The sequence below is a fragment of the Prionailurus viverrinus genome, chromosome B1, assembly GCF_022837055.1.
Source record: "Prionailurus viverrinus isolate Anna chromosome B1, UM_Priviv_1.0, whole genome shotgun sequence".
Taxonomy (NCBI): Eukaryota; Metazoa; Chordata; class Mammalia; order Carnivora; family Felidae; genus Prionailurus; species Prionailurus viverrinus.
This window is the reverse complement of record NC_062564.1, coordinates 132,483,498-132,508,316: the sequence shown is the minus strand read 5'-3', so window position 1 is coordinate 132,508,316 and position 24,819 is coordinate 132,483,498. Positions and strand designations below refer to the sequence as shown.

At 37.4% G+C, this 24,819-nt stretch overlaps 1 protein-coding gene across 6 annotated transcripts in view; it reads right to left on the bottom strand.

Annotated features, from left to right (window-relative positions):
* Positions 1–24,819, bottom strand: part of FAM13A (family with sequence similarity 13 member A) — a 417,828-nt gene that overhangs the window by 286,683 nt on the left and 106,326 nt on the right. For 5 of the 6 annotated variants that reach the window (XM_047855783.1, XM_047855780.1, XM_047855782.1 and 2 more), the window contains exons 2-3: positions 21,970–22,159; positions 13,356–13,565 (exon numbers count right to left, since the gene is read on the bottom strand). In XM_047855783.1, the coding sequence (XP_047711739.1) occupies positions 13,356–13,565; positions 21,970–22,126 (367 nt within the window). In that variant the 5' untranslated portion in view covers positions 22,127–22,159. The remainder of the gene's footprint in view (positions 1–13,355; positions 13,566–21,969; positions 22,160–24,819) is intronic. The other variant, XM_047855785.1, reaches the window with a different exon arrangement.

Sequence of the window (24,819 nt, the reverse complement as noted above, 5' to 3'; positions counted from 1 at the left end):
GTGATAAAAATGTTTCAAAACTAGATAGTAGTGATTGTTGTATTCTGAATATACTAAAAGCCACTGTATACTTCATTTATTTATTATTTATTATAATTTATTGTCAGGTTAGCTAACATACAGTGTATGCAGTGTAGCCTTGGCTTCAGGAGTAGATTTGCATAATTCATTACTTATATACAACACACAGTGCTCATCCCAACAAGTGCCCTCCTCAATGCCCATCACCCATTTTCCCTGCCCCTCCCCAACCACTGCCCATCAACCCTCAGTTTGTTCTATGTATTCACTGTATACTTTAACAGGGGCAATTTTATGGTGTGTAAATTGCATCTCAATAAATTTGTTCTAAGGAAACTATGTTGGCTTTAAAATCAAGTATAAGATGGGGCTCCTGGGTGACTCATTCAGTTAAGTGTCCAACTTTGGCTCAGGTCATGATCTCGCAGTTCATGAGTTTGAGCCCCGTGTTAGGCTCTGTGCTGAGAGCTCAGAGCCTGGAGCCTGCTTCAGATTCTGTGTCTCCCCCTCTCATTGCCCCTCTCCTCTCATGTTCTGTGTCTCTCTCTTTCTCAAAAATAAACAAACATTTTAAAAAATATAAAAAAGGTCTCCTGGGTGGCTCAGTCAGTGAAGTGTCTGACTTCGGCTCAGGTCATGATCTCCCAGTTGGTGAGTTGGAGCCCCTCATCGGGCTCTGTGCTGACAGCTCAGAGCCTGGAGCCTGCTTGAGATTTTGAGTCTCCGTCTCTCTCTGCTCCTCTCCTGCTCACACTCTGCTCCTCTCTCTCTCCCAAAAATAAACATTAAAAAAAAAAAACTAAATAAAATCAAGTATAAGTCAGTGGAGACCTTTTAAAGATAAGCTTATCTACTTTTTTCCTAATACCTTACTAAAATGACAATGAAAGAATTAAGAAATATAAGCCGTCAAGATAAAAAGAACAGCTGACAATAGTAAAGATCTTTACAAAGTTACATACATGTGAGTATACATATACACACGCACACACACATTCAAGACCAGTTGTTCTAATGCAGATTAACTGTTGAGCCATGGGCTCTCTATCCAAGTTTGCATAATCCCACTCACTACTTAATGTTATCTGGTACAGTCAAAAAGGAAAATAAAGATTTGTATGCATACTTAGCAAACAAAATATCATCTAGTTGTCAAGATCTACAGTCTTAGACATCATGGGGGGTTATAAACACAAATAAGGTTTTCCTGTCACATGGATCTAGGAGGGAAGTAGAACCAACTGGAATATCATCAAAATGTGTAGTCAGGTTTGGAAACCTCCAATTTATTCCAGTGGAGGTCTTGCAGAAACCTGATTGACTGGTTCCTTGGGCAAATATGCAAGTGGCAACCTTTAACTCTTTGGGTTTAGGTCTGCCCAGAAACACGGAATAGTTTATATATTTGGCATTGCTTCTAGGAAACCTAAAAAGCACATAATGAAAATGGAAAGGGCTTAAATATGGAGTTTTAGTATAATGATTCTGTTTTTCATAGAAACAAATTTGAAGGTTGAATAATTTCAAAAGAAGAGGAACTTCTCAGTAAGAAGGAATTAAACCCAGGGAAGGAAATATGTCATATGCTTGCTATGGAGCTCATACTATCCAAGAAGAGATTACTTAATAAGTAGAATTGTAACTAACCAACATTTGCATGGTACTGTAATATTTTCAAGGCAGGGCACCTGAGTGGCTCCGTATGTTAAGCATCTGACTTCAGTTCAGGTCACGATCTCACGGTTCATGAACTTGAGCTCTGCCATCAGGCTCTCTGCTGTCAGCACATAGCCTGCTTTGGATCCTCTGTCCCCCCTTTCTCTCTGCTCCTCTCCCACTTGCACAGTCTCCCTCAAAATAAACTTAAAAAAATTTGCAAGGCAAAACCACTCAGCTAACCTCCAACAATAAAAATGGCATTATGATACATAGTATGTATAAAAGACAGGCTTAACTCAAACTCACCCTGGTGAATTCCTCACGTAATGAAGAAAAACATAACTCAATCTTAGGCACAACTCAGCTTATTAAATTAGGTTTCTTTACAATTAGGCATTGTACTGATTGAAATGGTCCTGTTATTAGGGTGCTTTTCTTTAAAAAACAGTTGCTGACTAAATTATCAAATTCTCATAAACTAAAATTCACAGGCTTGTAACTCGCACATATTGTTTGCACAGCTGCTACTATAAAATTCTGTTCCATTTAAAATCAAGTACAGGGGGAGAAAAAGGAAAGGGAGAATGTCCATTTTAAGAAAAGGATTGATCACTTGTATTTATCTAATTAAATCTGCTTCCCAAGAACCCACTAAAATGACAGCAAAAGTTGTTTAAAAAGTATACGCACAAAAAAAGGGCAAAAAAAGAACAGCAGAGGAGAGAGAGGGAGATGAGATTTCAAAGACATTTGGAAGTGAATGCAAGGGACTGAAAACCCCAGTCTGTTCTAAGGCCTGTCGAGGCTCACAGGAGCCTCCACCACCCTGTACATCCAGGCAAGCATGCAGTTAGGCAGGAGGGCTGAGGCTTAGTCCATGCATAATGTCAATGGATTCTTACACTCTGGAGATAGTGAAGGGCTAGAGCAAGGAGCATAATTGAAAATCTGAGGACCAGTGAAAAGACCCTGCTTAGAAAGAATGGGCGCATTAGCACACTTCCTACTTCCGTGCTCTTCAGGAACAAGATGGATGAAGAGAAAACAATGTCCACGTATAGACATTTGTGGGTCCCCAAATCAAATAGGCTACATTTCCCTCCATCTATACCCACTATCTAATCCTCCTAAAGCAAAGTATATCCGTAGACAAGCCCACTGTCCCCATATACAAACGTTTCTCTTAAATCCTATCATCCAAGATCACCCATGTTTACATGAAGAAATGCAAGAAATCCCACAACACAAATATAAGGAAAAGAAAACTATAAACAACAACAACAACAACAACAAACTTGCTGGTATCCTCAGAAAGATAAGATTAAGAATAGGATTCTATAAAAAGAATAGAGTGCTTTGAAAAAGAAATAGCACTAATATTTTGGATATTAACAATATAAAAACTAAAATTTAAAAAACAAGCTTGGAAAATAAAGTTGAGAAAATTGCATAGGAAATAGAATTAAAAGACAGTGATAAGACAATAAGCATTCAAGACGGTGATATAAAAAGATCCTGAAACTATCTCCTCCCACAGACACAACCAATCTAAAGCTACATATGGAACAATTTCCTCTGAAAAAGACCTGAGAAACAGTGTAACAGCAACTGCACAAGTATGAAAGAAGCACACTGAGATGGGTAGGAGAGACAGAGACATTCTTCCCCTACCCCCTCCCCCCCCCACAGAAAAACCCACTTCAGGTACAGGAACCCACAATACAGAGGGATTTCAAAAATATGTGACTTTTTCCTGAGAAGCAAGGAATTTGTGTCCCACATCAGGCACCCCAACCCTTGGGACCTACAATGGAGAGATAGGCTGCCAAAGCATCTGACCTTGAAAACCAAGAGGGCTTACATCCAGAAGAACCATAGAGCTGTAGAGAATGGAGAACCCACTCTCAAAGGGTATGTATGCAGATCCATTTGCCCCAAAATCCAGTGCACAAGTAGTATGAATAGTACCTAGACCTTATGTGAAGAAGATCCACTTGCTAGTCTTAAAGCCTCTGCTGGAGAGACAGGAACCTATTGAGACTCTCTGGGGATGGAGCCATTGGCAGGTGCAATTTTTGTGTTATTCTACCTTGGTAGTACAAGTGGTGGTTGGTGCTATGTTGGTACTCTCTAACCTGCTAGCACTGGTAGGTATACTGCTGCCACAGAACCATCAGGCCAAGTAGGTGAATTCCCTGCCCCTTGTGCCACAGCTGCAGGTGCATGCAGCCCACACATGGGATGCCCCTTGAGCACCTGGCTCTAGAAGCCAGGGGGGAATCACACATCTGGGCCCTCTGGGCCAACTTCCACACATGGCCAGTCCTTCAAGACTAGGAGAGGTAGCTATTTTGCCTAATATGTAGAAATTAACAGAGAAAAGTCAAACAAAATGAGGAAGCAGAGGAATATGTTCTAAAAGAACAAGGCAAACCCTCAGAAAAAGACCTCAATGAAATGGAGATAAAAAAAAAACTACTTGATAAATCAGAGCAATAGTCATAACGATACTTATAAAACTTGAAGCATGGAAGAACACAGAACTTCAACAAAGACAGAAAACATAGCAAAATACCAAACTGAAGTCACAGAGCAGAATATGACAGCTGAGCTGAAGAATACACTAGAACTGTTCAAAAGCAGATTAGACTAAATACAAGAGTGGATCACTGACCTAGATGACAAGGCACCAAAAATCACCCAAACAGAGCAGCAAAAAGGAAAAAGAATTAAAAAAAAAAAAAAAAAAAAAAAAAAAAGAAGATAGCTTAAGGGTCCTACAGTACATAAGGAGAATAACATCTCCCTTATAGAGGACCCAGAAGGAGAAGAAAAAGAAAGGGGGCAGAAAAAATTATTTGAAGAAATAATGGTTGAAAAGCATGGAAACAATCTAAAGGTTAACAGATGCATGGATAAAGACACACACACACACACACACACACACACACACACAGACACTATACAAAGGAATACTACTCATCCATGAAAAAAAGGAAATCTTGTGATCTACAACAATGTGGATGTACCTTGAAGGTATTATGCTAAGTGAAATATGTAACACAAAGACAAATATATATGATATCACTTATATGTGGAATATAAAAAATAAGACGAACCAAACTCATAGATACAGAGAACAGACTGGTGGTTTTCAGAGGGGAGGGACTTGGGGAAAAGCTAATATAATGTTATCTACTAATTTTGCCTCAAAAAAAGAAAAAGAAAGATAACATAGGATAATTTCAAAGACCCAAAGAGGGTATCTTCCACATAGGGTGGACTTAGAGTGCCAAGAACAATACACTGAAAAAAAGACTCCGGGAAATAGCAGGTCCAAGAAGGAAGACAGGTAAGAGATTCTCAGAATCAGCCCTGCAACCAAATTAGATGGGAACAGAAGAAAAGGGGCCAAAGAGGAATCTCCCCAGAAATAAAGAATTGATAAATTATTTGAAAAGCTTTGAAAGGTTAATGGATTTATTGGAAAATTTTTGCAGTTTGAAAAAAATCTGCAGATAGGTTTATAGAAAATTATGTGAGTGAAAATGTAAGACACATAACATCTCACACATACACACACACATACCCTTATGTAGTCATAAAAAGTCAAATATTAATTAGGACATCAACTAAACTTGTGATACAACACTACTGGGAGAAATTGCTCTTTGGAAGAGACAATGTAACAGCTAATTCTACATATTTCATACGCAGAAGTGATGAGATAATGTCTGCAAGAAATTAAGATATAACATCGTAAGAATATTATCAAATGGAAGCAAATACCAAGGAACAGCTAAATAAATGAAATCTGATTTCCTCTAGGAAAGAATTGAGGACTTCCAAAGGGTGTGTAGGGGTTGGCTGGTTTTCCTTACTAGTCTCTGAATTTCATTTTTGTTAAAGAACTATATGCATCTATTACATAAAACAATTTCTTTTAATAATGGAAAAATATGTCCAAGAGAATGAAGATGTATTTTAATGAAAGTAATAAAGTTACTTAGGAATTGGCATTTCAGTATTTGATTAATTTTATTGAAAGATTACCAAATCCAACTAGATTTACATCCCACCCAACACATTCACTACGCTTACTGTTGGAATCATGTGCCTGTTTTCCAAACACCTCTGTTCATGTAATCCTCTCTTCCTAGATTACACACTACCTATGGGAATTCTACCAGTCATCCAAAGCCCAAGTGAAGTACTACCTTCCTCTGATCATCTGTTTTAGAAGGGATCCCTTCCCTTCTCAACCCTACTTCTATTCCGTGTATCCTGGCTCACTATTACTTCTTCTATTCCCAAACAAAACTGGAAGCTCATTGCTGGCAGGACAGTACCCTAATTTTTTATGGGAGCAATAGTAAAGCTAATGCCTTCACCTCAAAAATTGAGAAGAAATTTTTATTTTTGAGTGAGTGCGTGAGTGAGTGAGAGAGAGAGAGAGAGAGATCATGAGAAGGGGAGGGAGCAGAGAGAGAGAGAGGGAGAGAGAATCCTAAGCAAGATCTGCACTGTGAGTGCAGAGCCTGAAGTGGGGCTTGAACTCAATGAACTGTGAGATCATGACCTGAGCTGACATCAGAAGTCAGATACTTAACCAACTGAGCCACCTAGGCAGTCCTAGAAGGAATTTTTTAATTGCCAATTTCATATACATAACAGGCAATGTTTATTTGCAGGCTTCAATTTCCATTAAAATCATATAACAAAAAAATAAAAATTAACTGGCAGTCAATACAAAAACATTCCCAAGTCCATCTTGTGTGATTTGCCAACTCAACCAATAATCAAAAATACAAGTAGTTTCAATTAATTTGGGTAAGAATTTTGAAATCCTTATTTGAACCCCAAACTGTGGCCTTTTGTTACTCTTTTCTACTCTTTCCTAATTATTAGGCAGGAGGTGTACTTATTCTTCTATAACACTTTTGTGATTTTTTTTTTTTAAGAGATGGAAAAGGTAGGATACAGAAAAGGTAAAGAGACCAGGGTTAAGCTTGAAAGTAAAGAAGTAGGGGGAACTGCACTAAATGGCTTGCCTTCTTATAATCAAGAAAACAAAGGGCAGAGGCACAGGCTGAGGATGAACTGGGACATAATCATGGGGGAAGGAAGACTACTATGAAAATGTGGATTCCTACATCCCATTCTCTATAGAGGATGATTTAATTGGCATATGACAGGACTTGATCTCTGGGAATTTTCAAAGCTTCCCAGGTAATTCTTACGGACTGCCACAGCTTACCATTTATTAAGTAGCTTAACATTTATTAAATATTTATTTTTGTTCTCAATTTTGCATGGATAATCTCAGTTTCCCCAATAAGCTCAGGAAGTAAATACTACTTTAAAGGTTAAGGAAAGGCTAGGGAAACTAGGAGTGGTGGTTTTAAAATGTCCACAAAGCCTGACACTTTCCCCTTTAAAAGAGGGCACCAAATCCTCCTCCCCTTGAATACAGGCCAAATTCATGACTTGATCTTCATGAATAGAACATGGTACGAATGGTGCTGCTTGTCTTCTGAGGCTCAGTCACTGAAAGGATGGCTTTCATCTCTTTCGAGTTGGTCATACCAGGGGAAGCCAGCCAGCAGCCAACGGGAGAGATTGACAGAAAACGGAGCTGTGGCCTCTCACCAAGAACCAGCACTAAACTGCCAGCCACGTAAGTGAATCACCTTGGAAGCACATCTTCCAGCCCCAGTTAAGCTTTCCGATAACTGCAGCCCTTGACGGTTCTGGACCACAACTTCCTGGCAGACTCTGAACCAGCACTGTCCAGCTAAATCACACCTAAACTCCCAACCCATAGAAACAGTGAAGGAAAATAAGTGTTTACTGTAGTTTTAAACCACTAAGTTTTAGAACAATTGTTATATAGCAATAGATAGCTAATCACTAAGGCACAAGGTTCATTTGATCATATTCATGCAGCTAACAAAAGGCAAATGGAGATTTGAAACTAGTCAGAAAGGATCCAGATCTTCTGCTCTAAGCCATGTGCTCGAATTTCTTTCTTCAAAATGAAGATTATCCTGCCTATACCTTATTAGAGCTGGTGCTGGAATCAAAAGATACTATATAAATAAAACATCTGCAGCTATTAAACTGAATAGTGAGTAGGTACTCAGCATCTGTTATTACCACTAAAAGACATAAATTCTTAAAAAGAATATTAAAACAGGGACAGAAAACACACAAGAAATTATCTATATAAAGGAAACATACCCCCATAAAAAGTTTTCCCATGGCAGATCATTTATTTTAAATTCATTTGTTACTTCTAGGTATGCTAGTCCTTTAAAACTTCTAGAACAAAAACATCCATTCTGTAGTAATGTCTCACCTAATTAGCATCCACTACAGGATTTTGCTACTTTTTACTCATATACCTATCAATTGCCATACATTTTTAAAAAGTGTTATGGACTAAACTTTGTCCATACAAAACACACAGGTTGAAGCTTTAACCCCCAAACTGACTGTATTTGGAGATAGGGCCTTAAGGTAATTAAGGTCAGATGAGGCCACAAAGGCAGGATCATAATCCAACGTGCTGGTGTCCCTGTAAGAAAGGGAAAAGACACCAGGAGAGCTCACACACAGAGAAAAGGCCATATAAGGACACAGTGAGAAGGTATCATCTGCAAGCCAAGGAGGGAGGTCTTATCAGACACCACCCCTGTAGGCACTTTGATCTCGGACTTCCAGCCTCCAGAACTGTGGTGATAAAATAAATTTCTTTTGTCTGGATGAGTCAACATAGAGGACTATAAAATTCACATCTTTAGCCTTCATCCCTTTCTCCTAAGCACTGACATTCATTTTATTGATCTATTTAAAATAAGCTCCTCTTCATGGCCCAATAAGTACCTTCCCCTTGTGACTTTCATTATCTGTTATTAATGGGCCAATTGTCAAGATGCCACACCAGGATCTCTCTTCCTTCTTCAATAGCAACAGCTGGATCTGAGATAGACGATTAATAAAGAGATCACCAGAACCTACCAAGCTAATAGCATTTGAGCCTTTGGCATAAGTCCCAGATCCTACCTGGAGATAGGGAAGGAGCATTAGTCAGCCACAAAATGTTCCTAGAAAGTTCATGTCTATGCTTCCTTTCGGGACAAAAGATCAGGTCTGACAAGCGGAAGCATTTTAATAAGTAAAGGACCCACCCTCGGTACAGACAGAAAAGACTGAATTACTGAAGACAAAAACAAAACAAAACAAAAAACAGCTGCCTTGGGTCTCTTCAAAGCACTGAGTTAGCAGGGAGCTCTCCCTGGTGCTATTTCAACCTAGTCTTAAAACTTTCTTCCTGGTTTATTAGTTTCTATTCACAACAGTGTGACAAACTGGCCTTCTGGCCCTGTGGCCCTCCTCAGAGGTATGGGCATCAGGATCCAGCCACCACACTACCCCTCCCGTTCTTCAAGTCACATAAACTCAAAACCTTCTGGTTATCTTTGACCCCTTTCTTAATCTCATTATCTAACTATTGGCCACCCTCTTCTGTTTATGTTTTCTTTAAAATTCCATTACCAGTTTCTGTTGAGATGCTGAGAAAGTTCTGGAGATGGATAGGAATGCACTTAATGCCACAGAGGTGTGCAGGTAAAAGTGGTTAAATAGTCAATTTTATATTACATGTATTTACCTCAATTAAAAAAAATTCCACTGCCAATTATTTGTCAGACACATGTCCTTAGCATGGAGACCTCCATTTCTGCCAGTCTTCTAGATATTCTCCCTGCACGCAGCCTCTTCCCATCCATCCATCTTACATAGCATCACTTAAAATACTGCTTCCATCCTACGACTTCTTTCTTCAAAAATTTACTGTTTGTAGGTTAATATTAATTCCTTAACCTAACACTCGATACGCTCTACCATCTAGTCTCCTTCTACTTTTTAGGCAATATCATGTGCCAATCTCCTGTAGCTACCTACTGACAGCTCTGCCAGACATCTCTCTTTTCCACGGACAATGTTTTTGTGTTCGTGCCCTTTTCCTCGCCTGGATGATTTTCCTCTCCATCCAAAGTCATCTTATGCACCCCAGTTTACTTTTTCCACAAAGTGTTCTCTGACCACCATAATCCAGACTGATTTCCCCTCTCTTCTTGTTACCACTGACAGGATATTCTTAATACTCATTTGAAGAACTGTAGAATGTATACCACACACATTCTACCTCCTCCAATCACACACTCCTTGAAGTCAGGATGTTTAATCTTTTATTTCTTGGTATCATTCTGTATCCAAGTAGAAGGTACTAAATAAATATTGATGGACTGGTCCAATTCCAACTCACCAAGTAAGAAAAAAAAATCTGTTGTGAGATAGAGATACTTGTATTTATATTACAGAAGATTTCTAACAGGGAACTTTCAGATAAAGGGGTTTCTAGTTAATCCTAAATGAAATGAATGCTATCCTAAAACCTTTTTATTGCTTGCAATCCACATCTATTCCCAAAACATATGTGCAATTGTTAAAATAAAAACTAGACATGTTACTGGCCCACCAAGATAAGGATAAGAAAAAAAAAAAATGGAACATTGCCAAGCTGAGGCAATTAAGCTAAAACCTCAATCAAGAAAAGTGAGTAGTCGCAGTGGGAGGGAAGTTTAACATGGCAACAAGAAAGGATGATCACTCAAGTCCTTTATGGCCTCTCTTCAGTGTGAATTGTCTAAACCAGGGCTTTGACTCAAGCAAAAGGTTCTGGCAGACATCAACTTTAGTTGGAAGTTTTTGATAAACATCTGGTATGCAGAAATCTTGGTATGCTAACCTAAAATAGAATCTCAGAACTTCAGACCTCAGTCAAGTCTAAAGTTGAAAATCTGTTATTAGTGAAAGAATCTCAATGGTGTCCTTCCACCCAGAGGTCATTGTTGGTTTACATGATCAAAAGATGACCTAGAGCAGCAGGGATGCTTCCATGCAGCATTCAGACTATCCTCAATGCAACTGTTGGTTTAGCTTCAATGTCTTGAAAAAATACCTAGTTGAGGCTCCAGAATTCTGTAAAGCATGAAAGAGAGGATCTTGATCTGGAAAACTAAGTATATTCAATGATCAAATAGCTTGCTCTTTACACAGGATAGAACTCAAAGGCCCTTAACACTTTTTAGAAAAGAAATCTGGCAGAGGGTTGTGACAGAATCTAAAAGCTGCTTAATCTGTTGTCATGAGGACTGAAATATAAAAGCAAGGTAGTTTTTACTAACGAAGTTTTATCAAAATAATGTCTAGTGAAAAAGGGGAGAGGAGACTATAACTGGCCAAGTGTAACTTCTGCCTTTACTGAGTCTGTGAAGAGCCTTGCCTCTTCCAGCTTTCGAGCAACCTGTTGTCACGTGTACCCTCTTCTCTAAGAATACCGTATACAGCAGAAACCAACAGAAGCACCACTGCTTTTCTTTCTTTTTCCACCACCTGAATTAGGAAAGAAAAATTTATTTTCAAGAGGCTATACTGTCTGATACCTAAAGCATACTTTATTTCCTCCCCTCACTTAGCAGCTTATCACTAGTAGGTACCTTCATTAATACTTCCTTTATTGAACCTATCAGATGTAGCCCCAGAGGTTTTCAGGAAATGAGAGACTACCACCACTAAGGCAAATGTTAGGGTCTCTGCCCCATTTAGAATTTGTTATTTGTGCATAATCACACAACTGCTTGAGTATATAGCCAGTCTTACGTTTAAAATGACAGAATTTACTTTTTGGCCATCAGGGAAAGAGGTCATGAATGAAAACATATTGTACAAAGACCAAAATTATTACAAAATATCACTACAATGTAATTAATAAAAATAAAACAGTGCATTCTCCTAATCAAATGTAAGCTGTTCTAAGAAACCTGATAAAACCTTTTAAAATTCACAAGTATTCACAAGTATTAATATTAGTATCTAATATTAAGAAATAATCCTAATAAAGATTCTTAATACTATATATTTGATTCTTAATTATTTTGTATAAAGCACATATTTACATCTTCAACTAGCTTTTGTAGCAATTATTTTTAAATGATTTTCAGAAATTTATTTAATTATTTAATCATTTATTTTTATATTTATCATTTATATTATATTATATTATATTATATTATATTTTTATATCATTTATATTTAATCATTTAATTATATTTAAATTATTTTCAGAAATTCAATATCTCCATGACAAGGATAATATATTCCTTACCAGAATCATTTAGGGAGTAATGTTTACCCCCTTGAAATCCTCACACATGTAAACATGAAAAAGTTTTTTTTTTTTTTTTTTTTTAATGTTTGTTTTTAGAGAGAAAGACAGAGTGCAAGCTGGGGAAGGGCAGAGAGAGAGAGAGGGAGACAGAATCTGAAGCAAGCTCCAGGCTCTGAGCTGCCAGCACAGAGCCTGATGAGGGGCTCGAACTCACGAACTGTGAGATCACGACCTAAGCCGAAGTAGGAAGCTTAACCGATTGAGCCACCCGGTGCCTCAGAAAGTTCAGTTTCTAATGAACAAGCCTCCAATATGGCACTTGCACTTACTGATATAGAAAGCTTAAAATACTGAAATAACCAGAACAAATGGTTCTGTATTTTGTACTTTCATATATAATCATGATTTTTCAAATAGAATACAACGTACAACATGGCCTTCTAGCATACCCATTCTTTAGTACATATACTACATGAGAATAATTACTCTGCTACTTTAGAGGAATGTGGCTTTAAGTAACATCCTTTTTAATCTGGCAATTAACACTCTTACAAATATATTTTTCTTTTTCACTCTAACTTGGCAAAAATAAGAATAAAATGGCTTTTCAAGACTAAATCATTGTTCTTACTATATTTAGGAAGGAGAACTAAATAATGATTATGCCTATAGTTACTACCTTGACTTCACTCATATGAGGACTTTAAGATACAAAACAGATGAACATAGGGGAAGGGAAGCAAAAATAATATAAGAACAGGGAGGGAGACAAAACATAAAAGACTTAAATATAGAGAACAGAGGGTTACTGGAGGGGTTGAGGGAGGGGGGATGGCTAAATGGGTAAGGGGCATTAAGGAATCTACTCCTGAAATCATTGTTGTGCTATATGCTAACCAACTTGGATGTAAATTAAAAAAATAAATAAAAATACCAAAACAAAAAAAAAAATGAAGTTTCTTCACTTAAGATCACTTCATCATGCAATCAAAAATCAATTTTCCTCCAGCTGTGTAAAAGGAACACAATTGTTTTAGGACTCAATCTTGCTTAGGTGAGAAACACAGCTCACTGTTGACCCTCCAGTCTCAAAGGTCACTAACCAAATACAACTTAATTAATATCTCCTACAGAATTTAATGCCTTATTTCTACTTCTTCTATGATAGCTACTCGCCAGAAAAGAATTTCTCTGGCCCACAAACATTACAGTTTTTCAGTATTAGTACACTTAATGGTGGCATTTCATAATCCGTTTAGTATTATTTTAGGGTAGAAAATGAGGGCCTAGAGTAAAATAGAAAAATGGATGTTGTGGAGAAACCACTAATATTTAAAAGTTTCTCTTAATATTTGAAATTTAGGTGTTTAATATTTAAAGGCTTAGTTTTAACCGAAACATAAAGCCGCCTGAAGTGCTGGACGTATTTAAGTGCACTAACCCTGGAAGAGTTGAATGAATCGAGGCTGTAGGGCCGAGGTGATCACGCGCTCTGGCAGCTCCCTCAGGAAGAGCTTTAACAGACTGGCTGCTGAGCAGACGTCCCCGTCTTTTCCGAGCTCCACCGGCACTCCGCTCTCAAACTTCCATCGGAGCTGTTCCACCACCTTTACGTTGCCATTCACCCTAAAAAGGCCTTCCTGGGTGAGTCCTGGGGCAGGTGAGCAGACATGCAAGAAAAGAAATAGAGGTCTCTCGCAAACAGACACTAAAACTCTAAAGAACCATAACAACAACAGAAAATAAATTTCAGTGCAGGATTTTCCAAATAATTATCACCTACTGGGAGATGTTAATATTTTACAAAGATGCTTTGCTAGAATAATAAACTGTCAAATCTACTATGTATCAACTAAAAAGATCATATAGAATTGTGATAAAAGCTGACCTCTAAAAATAAGGTTAGGACACATAGAAACCTAGAACAAATGCTCTTCTACAAAGAAACTGCATTTATAACCTTCTGTAGTACATAACAGAAACTGACCCTGGGCTCCAACAGCACCTTAGCATTTTGAAAACAACTATGTGGAAAAAACAACAACAACAACAACAACAAAAAACAACTAACACGTATGTGAGAAACTTAACTGTATGTGATTACCTTTGTAATAAATAAGAAATATTTCCTTTGTAATCACTAAATTCAGAGGATAACACTCTATGAGACTATAAAGTAGTATAAGACAAGATCCTTGCCGTCCCCCAATTGATGGGGGATCTTATTGTCAGCTGGAGCAGCAGAGAAGCCTCCATAAAAGAGCCTTTGGCTGCTGTGCACCATCTTTGGCGAAAGCATCAGGAAGACTGGGGCTGATGAACTGTGAAGTTAATGCAGTTTAAGCTTCAGGGCCCCTCATTTATTTAGGCTCTTTCCAATGTTCTGTCCCTAATTGTGTATTCTTAACTTTGTATTCTTTTTCCTAAAAAGGGCCCTCAAAGGGTTAAAGAGCAGGACACAGAAAACTGTGATTCATCTCTGAAAAAGAATGAATATATGAATTGCAGAGACAGGACAGCATAAAGGAAGACAAACAGATGAAAATGTGGAGAGTTTTTGTCAAAGAGTAATAGGGTAATAAAATGGAAGAAATGGGATAGAGCCACAAATATCAAGTTCAAGAGTGAAGACATGGGGCTCTTGGCTAGCTCAGCTGGTAGTGCATGTGACCCTTGACCTCAGGATCATGAGACTGAGCCCCACAATGGGCATAGAGCCTACTTGAAAAACAAGCGAAGACTTTATCATGAGAGCATTAAGGAGTAGGGGGAACATGATAAAATCAAGGGGTAAGGAGGATCTTGCTAGCTAAGTAGAGAATGGAGAGGGCAGAAAGCTTGCCTTAGGGAACCACATTTTATTCTAAGGCAGTAAGACAGATTCTGGTGGGAAGGAAGTGAAAAGTAGAGAAAAAGGATGATTTGGTAACTTAGTACAAAAAGGAAATAAGGAAGAGTTGAAAGGTAATTTTAAGGTTTACAAACCAGGAATCCAGGAAAAAGCACTGTAAAGGATAAGGTGAAGTGGGGGTGAGAGACAGTACCAGGTTCAGGGGAAAGGTAATGATTTCCAGCTCAGTGTACTGGGGTTTAAGGAGACAGAACACCATGTAAGAAAGTAAGCCAGCCTGTGGAGGCATGCTGAAGGTATAAGAAACAATATTTCTAGTAAAGAGCAACCCAAGGACTCAACTGCACCACTCTTCTTTTGAGAGTCTAATGGTGAAATTTAGCAGTGACTTAGGGCACTGAAGCCCATTAGAATTATTCAGATGTGAGCTGTTTGTTTATATCAGCTTTCGCTTCTTTCTCTTACATGCTAGTTGTATTATTCTTTCTAAAGAAAAAGAAGAAAGCTAATTTCATTTTAATTTGTAATTTGATAAAAAATTTTATGAACCCTTCAACTTAAAAAATATTTAATGAGTACTTAGCATTGTGTTAAGAAACTTAAAAAAAAATCTTTGAAAAAATAAATTCAAACACTACCATTATCCTTACAGAGTTCATAGGCTGGTAAGATGTTTGCATTTATTTTATTATTTTTTTATCAATTTTTTTCAATGTTTATTTATTTTTAAGATACAGAAGGAGACGAAGTACAAGCAGGGGAAGGGCAGGGAGAAGGGGAGACACAGAATCTGAAGCAGGCTCCAGGCTCTGAGCGGTCAGCACAGAGCCTGACGTGGGTCTCAAACTCACGAACCATGAGACCATGACCTGAGCCACAGTGGGAGGCTTAACTGGCTGAGCCACCCAGGAGCCCCAAGATATCTGCATAATGTATATGTATGTATATTTATACCTATATGTGCATATACATATATGCACATATTTATACACGTGTGTGTGTGTGTGTTTATAATTTGGATATCAAAAGTTGACATGAATTTTAGCTCCAATTTTGACAAAAGTTTGGGAAACCAGAGAGGATATTTGAAGTATTTTAACAACCAATATGACCAGGGCACCATGTAATGAGAGGAAATACCAGCCAGTATGTGTGGTAGGCAGCTTCTCAAATCACCCTAATGATGCCCATCTCCTGGTTTCCACACCCATGTGTAATCCCTTCCCCTCGCCTATGATCTGAATCTAATGACTTGCTTCTAACAGAATATAACAAACAAAATTATGTTAAGGTTCTAATCTTGTGTTTGAAATTAGGTTATAAAAGACTGATGTTCATCTTACGCCTCTCACTCTCTGGCTTTGCTGGCTTGCTCACTCTAATGAATCAGCTGCTTTTTATTTTGTTAGCTATTTTATGAAGAGGTCCATGTGGCAAGGAACTGAGGGTGGTTTCTGGACAGCAGCCAGTGAGTAACTGAGACCCTCAGGTCAACAGTCCACAAGGAACTGAATCCTGCTAACAACCACGTGAGTGAACTTGGAAGTGAACCCTCTCCTAGTCAAGTACTATTATGACTGCAGCTTTATAAGAGACCCTAAGACAGAAAGCACAACTAAACCGTGCCCAGATTCCTGACCCATGGAAACTGAGATAATAAATACTGCTGTTTTAAAGCTACTGTGCTTTGGGGTAATCTGTTACACAGCAACAGTTAACTATTATGATATGACATTCTCTTGAATATTGAAGAATATCAGTTATTGAGAGACTTCCCGTTTAACTCATTTTTAAAGCTTTCAAGGTTTATTTCTTCCATTCTACCAGCTTTATCTATAACTTCACAATTGTGTACTGCCATCAAGCAGATAGCACCCCCAAAAGAGAATCCCATCCCAAGGCCCAAATCATGAAAATTTAGAGTTTTGCATCCCAGTCCTGTATCTACCCAGCTCTGCAGCTTTTTCTTGGCCAGCAAATGCCTCTTGGACCTGATTTCACAGTGTTTTTCTAGCTTTGACCTTAAGGTTTTCTTTTCCAACAAGGCTTTTTGACCCTTCCCTCAAATAAATATTTCCAGTTATTCGAAAATAACTACCCAGCTCCAAGAACTAGCTTTGGTTTTCAAGGTCCCTGATCCCACTGGCCTTTCCTGGTGGAGAGATAAGGTATAAATGGAAGTCACTTAATGCTTCTCAGTTATTTTTTTCTGACCCTATTTCATTTGTTTGTATGACCCTCTCCCCTCAAAAACATCTCTCACCCAAACAATTCTTATACCCAGTGATTTTCAACTAGGGACAATTTTCCCTTGGACAAGGCTCCATTATACTCTGGGGAAAAAATCCATACAGTTTCTTAAAAAGCCCCTTATGGATTTATAATATATCCAGTACCCATGAGGCTTATCAGATTATGCAATCTCTCAATTTTCCTACTCTAAATTCTTAGGAAATGATGATTTTAAAAGAAATGTCCAGAGGAAGGAGATGTTAGAAGGCTTTGTGGAGTTAGTGTCCTCTATTTCTGGGATTCCTTTATATTCGATTTCAGGAGTTATGGGATAAACATCATGAAGCAATAACTTAATTATTGGTTTAAAAATGAAAGAATTATATAAACTAAAATGTATCTACATCATTGATTGTCACTTTTCCATACAACTGAGGTATTTATTTCAAAATAGTATGCATACGTCGTTAGAAACTAAGTGTGCCATAAGTCAGAATTTGCTTAACTGGCATGCTTTGCAAAATAAACATAAAAAAAATAAAAAAAAAAAAGGGGGGGGGGCGTCTGGGTGGTTCATTTGGTTAAGCATCAACTTTGGTTCAGGTCATGTTCTCATGGTTTGTGAGTTTGAACCCCGTGTCGAGCTCTGTGCTCACAGCTCAGAGCCTGGAACCTGCTTTGGATCCTGTGTCACCCTCTCTCTATGCCCCTCCCCCACTCGTGCTCTCTCAAAAATAAAATAAACAATTTTTTTTTTTTTTTAAACTGGAACACTTTGGCCCAGAAAGTACTAGGACAGTACATGAGCATATTCTGCCACCTGGTGGTAGACGGAGAGTCCTACACTATTTAAAATGGTACATTCCACAGTATCTTCATGCTAAAGGAAACCAGTAACATTGTCAACAAGATTAGTTATTTTAAAATAGTGTGAAAATGATATGCCTTATAACTTGTAATATTTTCCTTCCAATGGAAAAAAAATTTTTTAAAGGCAAAATATGTAAAGAAAAAAAGTTCAGAGTCTTTTTAAAAGCCTTCCTATAAACCTTAACAAACCCTTTTTGTCTTAAAATTCTTTTATAACAAAGAGTTTTCCCTGAAGTTATTAAAGGTCTCCATTTATATTAAACATCAAAGTATGACCCCAGTATCTACCTAGGCTTAAATGATACAACCAATCATTCCTGACGGAGTGCCTATTACATTGTGTAATACACAGTAATACACAATAAATATCTATTGATGTAAAAAAAATTAATGAAACTAATTGAAGTATCTTGCTCACAAACTTTATACTACCCTTCAAACTTATACAAGGGTTTTGGTTTATTAACATGATAGTTTCAGACACAATAAGGACCTTTTAGTTGTCTACACAGTAATTAACTATGTGGCCTTTCAAAATATAGGGTAGGTGCCCTACCTACCTTAGCTTGCCAAGCCAAGATTCAGATTCCATGGATCTAAACTATCATCAAGGGATGGATATTCTGAAAATATTCCACTAGAAATTCTATTTTCCATTTCTAGTTAAGAATAGATTTTCTATTTTACATTCCTAATTAAGAATGAATGATTTAGCCCATTAAAATATTTAGTTTGCATTACCTGAATACACCCTGTTAAGGTAGAACTATGGGTAAGATGAAATAGAATATCTAATTCATATTTTGTCAAAATTTCATACAGTGATGCTGTGAATTTAACTCGTTCAACTCTTAGAGTTGATTATAAATGCACATATCCTCTGACCCAGGAGTCTACAGATACACTCATAGTGCTTGAAATGACACATGTTAAAGTTTAGTCACTGAATCATTGTTTATAGATAGCAAAAGACTGGGTAAAATTCGATATTCATCACCATGTGACTGCTTAAAGAAATACATACATATAGTCAAACATTGTACAAGGGGAAAAAATAATTACATGAATAAAGCTCTTTATGTGATATGGAAAGATCTCCACAATATATTGCTAAATGACTTTCTATAAAGATTCATAACAGTATGGATGATATGCTATATTTATGTTCAAAGGGAAAAAAGAAGATATGCATATATGATTAATATTCATAAAATATCTTCATAGGAATATATCAGACACTACTGAAGCAATACTATTACTGGGAAGTAATACTGATAATGAATGATCAGGGGACAGGTTTTGGAGGGAGAGATTTTAAATTGTATGTCCTCCTACATCCCCAAAGGCAAGGGAATTAAAAGCAAAAGTGAATTACTGGGACCTTATGAAGATAAAAAGCTTCTGCACAGCAAAGGAAACAACCAACAAAACTAAAAGGCAACCAACGGAATGGGAAAAGATATTTGCAAATGACATATCGGACAAAGGGCTAGTATCCAAAATCTATAAAGAGCTCACCAAACTCCACACCCGAAAAACAAATAACCCAGTGAAGAAATGGGCAGAAAACATGAATAGACACTTCTCTAAAGAAGACATCCGGATGGCCAACAGGCACATGAAAAGATGTTCAGCGTCGCTCCTTATCAGGGAAATACAAATCAAAACCACACTCAGGTATCACCTCACGCCAGTCAGAGTGGCCAAAATGAACAAATCAGGAGACTATAGATGCTGGAGAGGATGTGGAGAAACGGGAACCCTCTTGCACTGTTGGTGGGAATGCATATTGGTGCAGCCACTCTGGAAAGCAGTGTGGAGGTTCCTCAGAAAATTAAAAATAGACCTACCCTATGACCCAGCAATAGCACTGCTAGGAATTTATCCAAGGGATACAGGAGTACTGATGCATAGGGCCACTTGTACCCCAATGTTCACAGCAGCACTCTCAACAATAGCCAAATTATGGAAAGAGCCTAAATGTCCATCAACTGATGAATGGATAAAGAAATTGTGGTTTATATACACAATGAAATACTACGTGGCAATGAGAAAAAATGAAATATGACCTTTTGTAGCAACGTGGATGGAACTGGAGAGTGTGATGCTAAGTGAAATAAGCCATACAGAGAAAGACAGATACCATATGGTTTCACTCTTATGTGGATCCTGAGAAACTTAACAGGAACCCATGGGGGAGGGGGAAAAAGAAAAAAAAAAAAAAGAGGTTAGAGTGGGAGACAGCCAAAGCATAAGAGACTGTTAAAAACTGAGAACAAACTGAGGGTTGATGGGGGGTGGGAGGGAGGAGAGGGTGGGTGATGGGTATTGAGGAGGGCACCTTTTGGGATGAGCACTGGGTGTTGTATGGAAACCAATTTGACAATAAATTTCATATATTAAAAAAAAAAAAGAGTCAGACACTCAACCAACTGAAAAAAAAAAATAAATTGTATGTCCTCCTGTATTTTGTACTACATAAGCATATTAACTATTCAATATTTTTTTTAAAACTTAAAAACAAAAGTGATTATTACATAAGAGTAATCCCAAGAGGTTATTAGTCATTGTTGGATGAAAGATCAGAACACTGACTATGCTAAAACCAAAATATTTTAGGTAGTCACACTTTGGTATCCAAATGAATAATACTCAACCTTATTTAAGAGATTAAATTAATTACCTAGAGATCCTTTGTATCTAAATCAGTAGGACACAGTTTTAATCAATACTGAGTGTTTGAGTCCTTCAAAATCCTAAATTAATATAACCTGTCTTCAAGATCCTCAGGCTGAGGTCCCATCGTCATGCCATGATGTCTATGGCACCTTTTTTGTTTAACCTATTTAAAGTATTGTTATAAACCCAGAGCTGTTCTCTAAGAATCCTACCTGTCTGTAGCTTATCATCCTCTAAAAATACAGAGATAGCTCCTATGAAGTAAACATGCAAGCCTGGCTCTTCAGTCTTCAGAACAAAATATCATTTTGGTATCTACATAACTAGTAACCTGGGCAAATAGCTGTTTTTCAGTTAACACAAACACCTGAGCTTCTGAGGTCTGAACTACGTGCCATACCATTCCTGTCACAAGTTGATTCACGTTCCTACAGAGGAACAGATACACTGTGCTTCTCACGTATTCCCAGTGAAGGATCTTAGCGGCAGGTGGGGGCTGGGGGATGGACTCATAATCATCAGAAGATAAGGAAGCAAACTGCACAAAGTACAGAATACCTCTGAAGTCTCAAGTTTTAACTTTAAAAATTCCAACTAAGTTTCAGCTCTACTCTGCAGTGAGTCTTTCATGTAGAAATGTTGCTTCAGTATAGACAATAATGAAAATTCCAAGCTTTTCCCTCAGAATACGTCCTTCTCAAAACTTCTAAAGCTTATTGATATTTATTATGCAGTTTGGGGTGTTCCCATAATACTGCACCCTCATTTGAAAAGCATGAATATCGAGGATATGAAAGAATATCTACTTATGCTGGTTTTTACATCCTAGTTTAAATAAGATCATTTTTAAAAAAGCCGTAAGATAGCTCTCAATAACAGATTTATCTTTTTATCATTCAATGAACTATGGTATTCTCCAATTGTTTTACATGCTTAATTATATCACTTCAAAAGTAAATGACCCCCCATAATAGGCTATATATCATACCTTTTTAAACTATCCCTACTGAGCTATGAAAGCAATCAAAGCATCCAGTAAGCTCATGATTGGCCTCAGCTGAAAAAGATACTCCAAAAGTGTTATTACACTAAAAATTAGTATCAGTTGGAATTTAATGAAATCAAGAGAAGTCACTAGTAATATTAGAACAGTGTATTTTAGACCTCAAAACTGGGATCATTCCAAACTAGAAATCTCAACGATTAAATTGGTCCATGGTAAACTGAATAGTACTTTCAAAATTATATTAAGCAGTAATAATGCTCTTAATGTCCTTTTTTAAGGGAAAAGATGTATTACATAATTTGTATCCTAATTAAGGTGTTTTAGGGACTATTCTAATACACTGTGAAGTAGTTCACACAAAAACATTCTTCTTGTATGCGAGAACTGTAAAAACACCAGAATTAAAACATAACTTACCATGTTTCGTCAAATACTCCACTATATTCCCCACTATTGCTGGAATGCCATTCTCAGTGAGTCCCTGCTGCTGAAGGTCTTGGAGACTGACTCCAAATAGCTTTTTATACGTGGAACTTCTCTGCTCATTTAGTGGCACCGCCACTATCTTTTTCATGTCTTCTTTCAGCCGAACCGCTGCTTTACTTTGCTTAAAAGACCGTAAGAAAAAAGAGCAGTCAGTCATATTTACCACAGGAGGTTGCATGGTGACAGGGGAAACACCTGAATTGAAACAAGTGTCTGGAGACCTATAGCAGGGGTCTTTCCTTATTGTTACTTCGACTCCAATCAGAACTACTAACATCTCTCACATGTTGCTCTGTTATGAATGGCACATACTGATAGAAAGGTTAAAAGGAATGAAAAATAACGAGAACTCTAAAGCCACAACTTAACTGTAGCTAAGGTAGGGAGCAATACACTGCAGTATCTAAGACAGATTATTACAGTAACCAAGGGGTGGGACTCAGAAGTACCTGGCCAACAGGAAAATAAAACATTTATGAGATTACCAAAACTCCATGCAGATCCCAGAACAAGATTTCTAAAGATTAAAACGTATCTAGATGCCATTTTAAGGTAACTTTAATTTGGAGCCTTAGGAAAAAACGTTTAGGTAGAGTGAACATTCCTCTGATTTAATTATTCTGTGAATATATCTAATCAGTATTTTTTGACACATAAAATCAGTCCAATTCTCATTGAAGTTCAAAATATTCTATCTATGAAACAGCAACATTTCAGGGAGTCACAAACATTTTCAACAAGAGTATATATAAGAAAAAAAAATGCAGCTTATGTTTAATTCAAGTTATCACCACAATGGAAAATCCATATAAATTTGTTTCTTCCTTTTAATAGAAATTTGTACTACAAGAGAATGTTATATTAAACCATATTAAAACTTGCCTTTTATAACCGAGGGATTTTCTTTTTAAAGCATATGTACTATATAAATGTTAAGTATCTATGAGTCTAAACACTGAAAATCTGGAAAAATGCAAACCATTTTCAGATTGGGGGAAACTTTCACTCTTTGAGAATGAATGTGGCAACCAACCAAAGTGTAAATATTCTAAGTGCAGGCTCATTAGTATCTCAAAGAAGAAACCTTACCTCCAGTTTAGAATTGAGGAAACAAAGATCAGAGTTAAGTAATCTGGCACAAGTCACAGAGGTGGTAAGAGAGTGTCATCCTCCTCTAAGACCATGTTCCTCTCCTTACAGTAGATTTATATTAATGTCCTGGTGTAGTTCGTATGTAATTACAGTAACATACTATGATAAATCCTATATACTGTATGACCCAAATAATGACACAAAGTTAATTCTACAATCTTGATTTTGAGTAGGGTCCCTGTATCCTCAGTTTGAATCTATAACCTACAGAATCAAACCAACTTCCACGGAGATATATGCATCTTTTTAAAAAAAGTATTTATTTAAATCCAAGTTAGTTATTTTACAGGGTAGTATTGGTTTCAGGAGAACCCAGTGCCCATACCAACAAGTGCCCTCCTTAATGTCCATCCCCCACGTAGGCCATCCCCCACCCAACACTCCTTCAGCAATCCTCAGTTTGTTCTCTGTATTTAGGAGTCTCTTATGGGGGCAGCTGGGTGGCTCCGTTGGTTAAGTGTCTGACTTTGGCTCAGGTCATGATCTTGGGTTCGTGAGTTCAAGAACCACATCAGGTCTGTGCTGACAGCTCAGAGCCTGTAGCCTGCTTTGGATTCTCTCACTCAAAAACAAACATTAAAAAAATTATTAAAAAGTCTCTTATGGATTGCCTCTCTCTCTGTTTTCATCCTATTTTTCCTTCCCTTCCCCTATGTTCGTCTATTTCTTAAATTCTATATATGAATGAAATCATAGGATGTTTGTCTTTCTCTGACTTATTTCGCTTAGCATAACACACTCCAGTTCCATCCACATTGTTGCAAATGGCAAGATTTCATTCTATTCGATTGCCAAGTAGTATTCCACTGTATATTTATACCACATCTTTTGTATCCATTCGTCAGTCGATGGATATCTGGGATCTTTCTGTAATTTGGCTATTGCTGACAGTGCTGCTATAAACGTTCATATTTGAAAGCCAGATTTTTTCTAGTGAAAATTCTGCAAATGTAAAGTTACAATAGAGACTTAGTATCTATTAATACAGATAGCTAGCTACTATAGAGTAGTAGTATGGGCAATTATTATAATCTGTTACCAAAGAAATTATGAATTTATTAATTAAGCCAGATTTGTAACAGCTAGTCATTTTTTTGTGTGTGGGTTTAAAAACCTATCAATCTCCTTCAACTGAACATAGGAGAAATTTCAGTCATCCAGGTATAGCTGGTGAGCAAGAAGCCAAAAAAGCAACTAGTATTTAATGAAAACTTTGAAAATACTCTCAATATGTAGCATTAAAAATAGCTGACAATATAAGGTTAAATCATACACATTTTATCTTACTTTTGTTTTGTCTTCTTACAGAGACAATACAGCTTAGTGTTTTATTTTTTTAATATGAAATTTATTTTCAAATTGGTTTCCAACAACACCCAGTGCTCATCCCAACAGGTGCCCTCTTCAATGCCCATCACCCACTTTCCCCTCTCCCCCCCCCCCCCCCCCAATCAACCCTCAGTTTAGTCTCAGTTTTCTAAGAGTCTCTTATGGTTTGGCTCTCTCCCTTTTTTTTTTTTCCTTCCCCTCCCCCATGGTCTTCTGTTAAGTTTCTCAGGATCCACCTAAGAGTGAAAACATATGTTATCTGTCTTTCTCTGTATGACTTATTTCACTTAGCATAACATA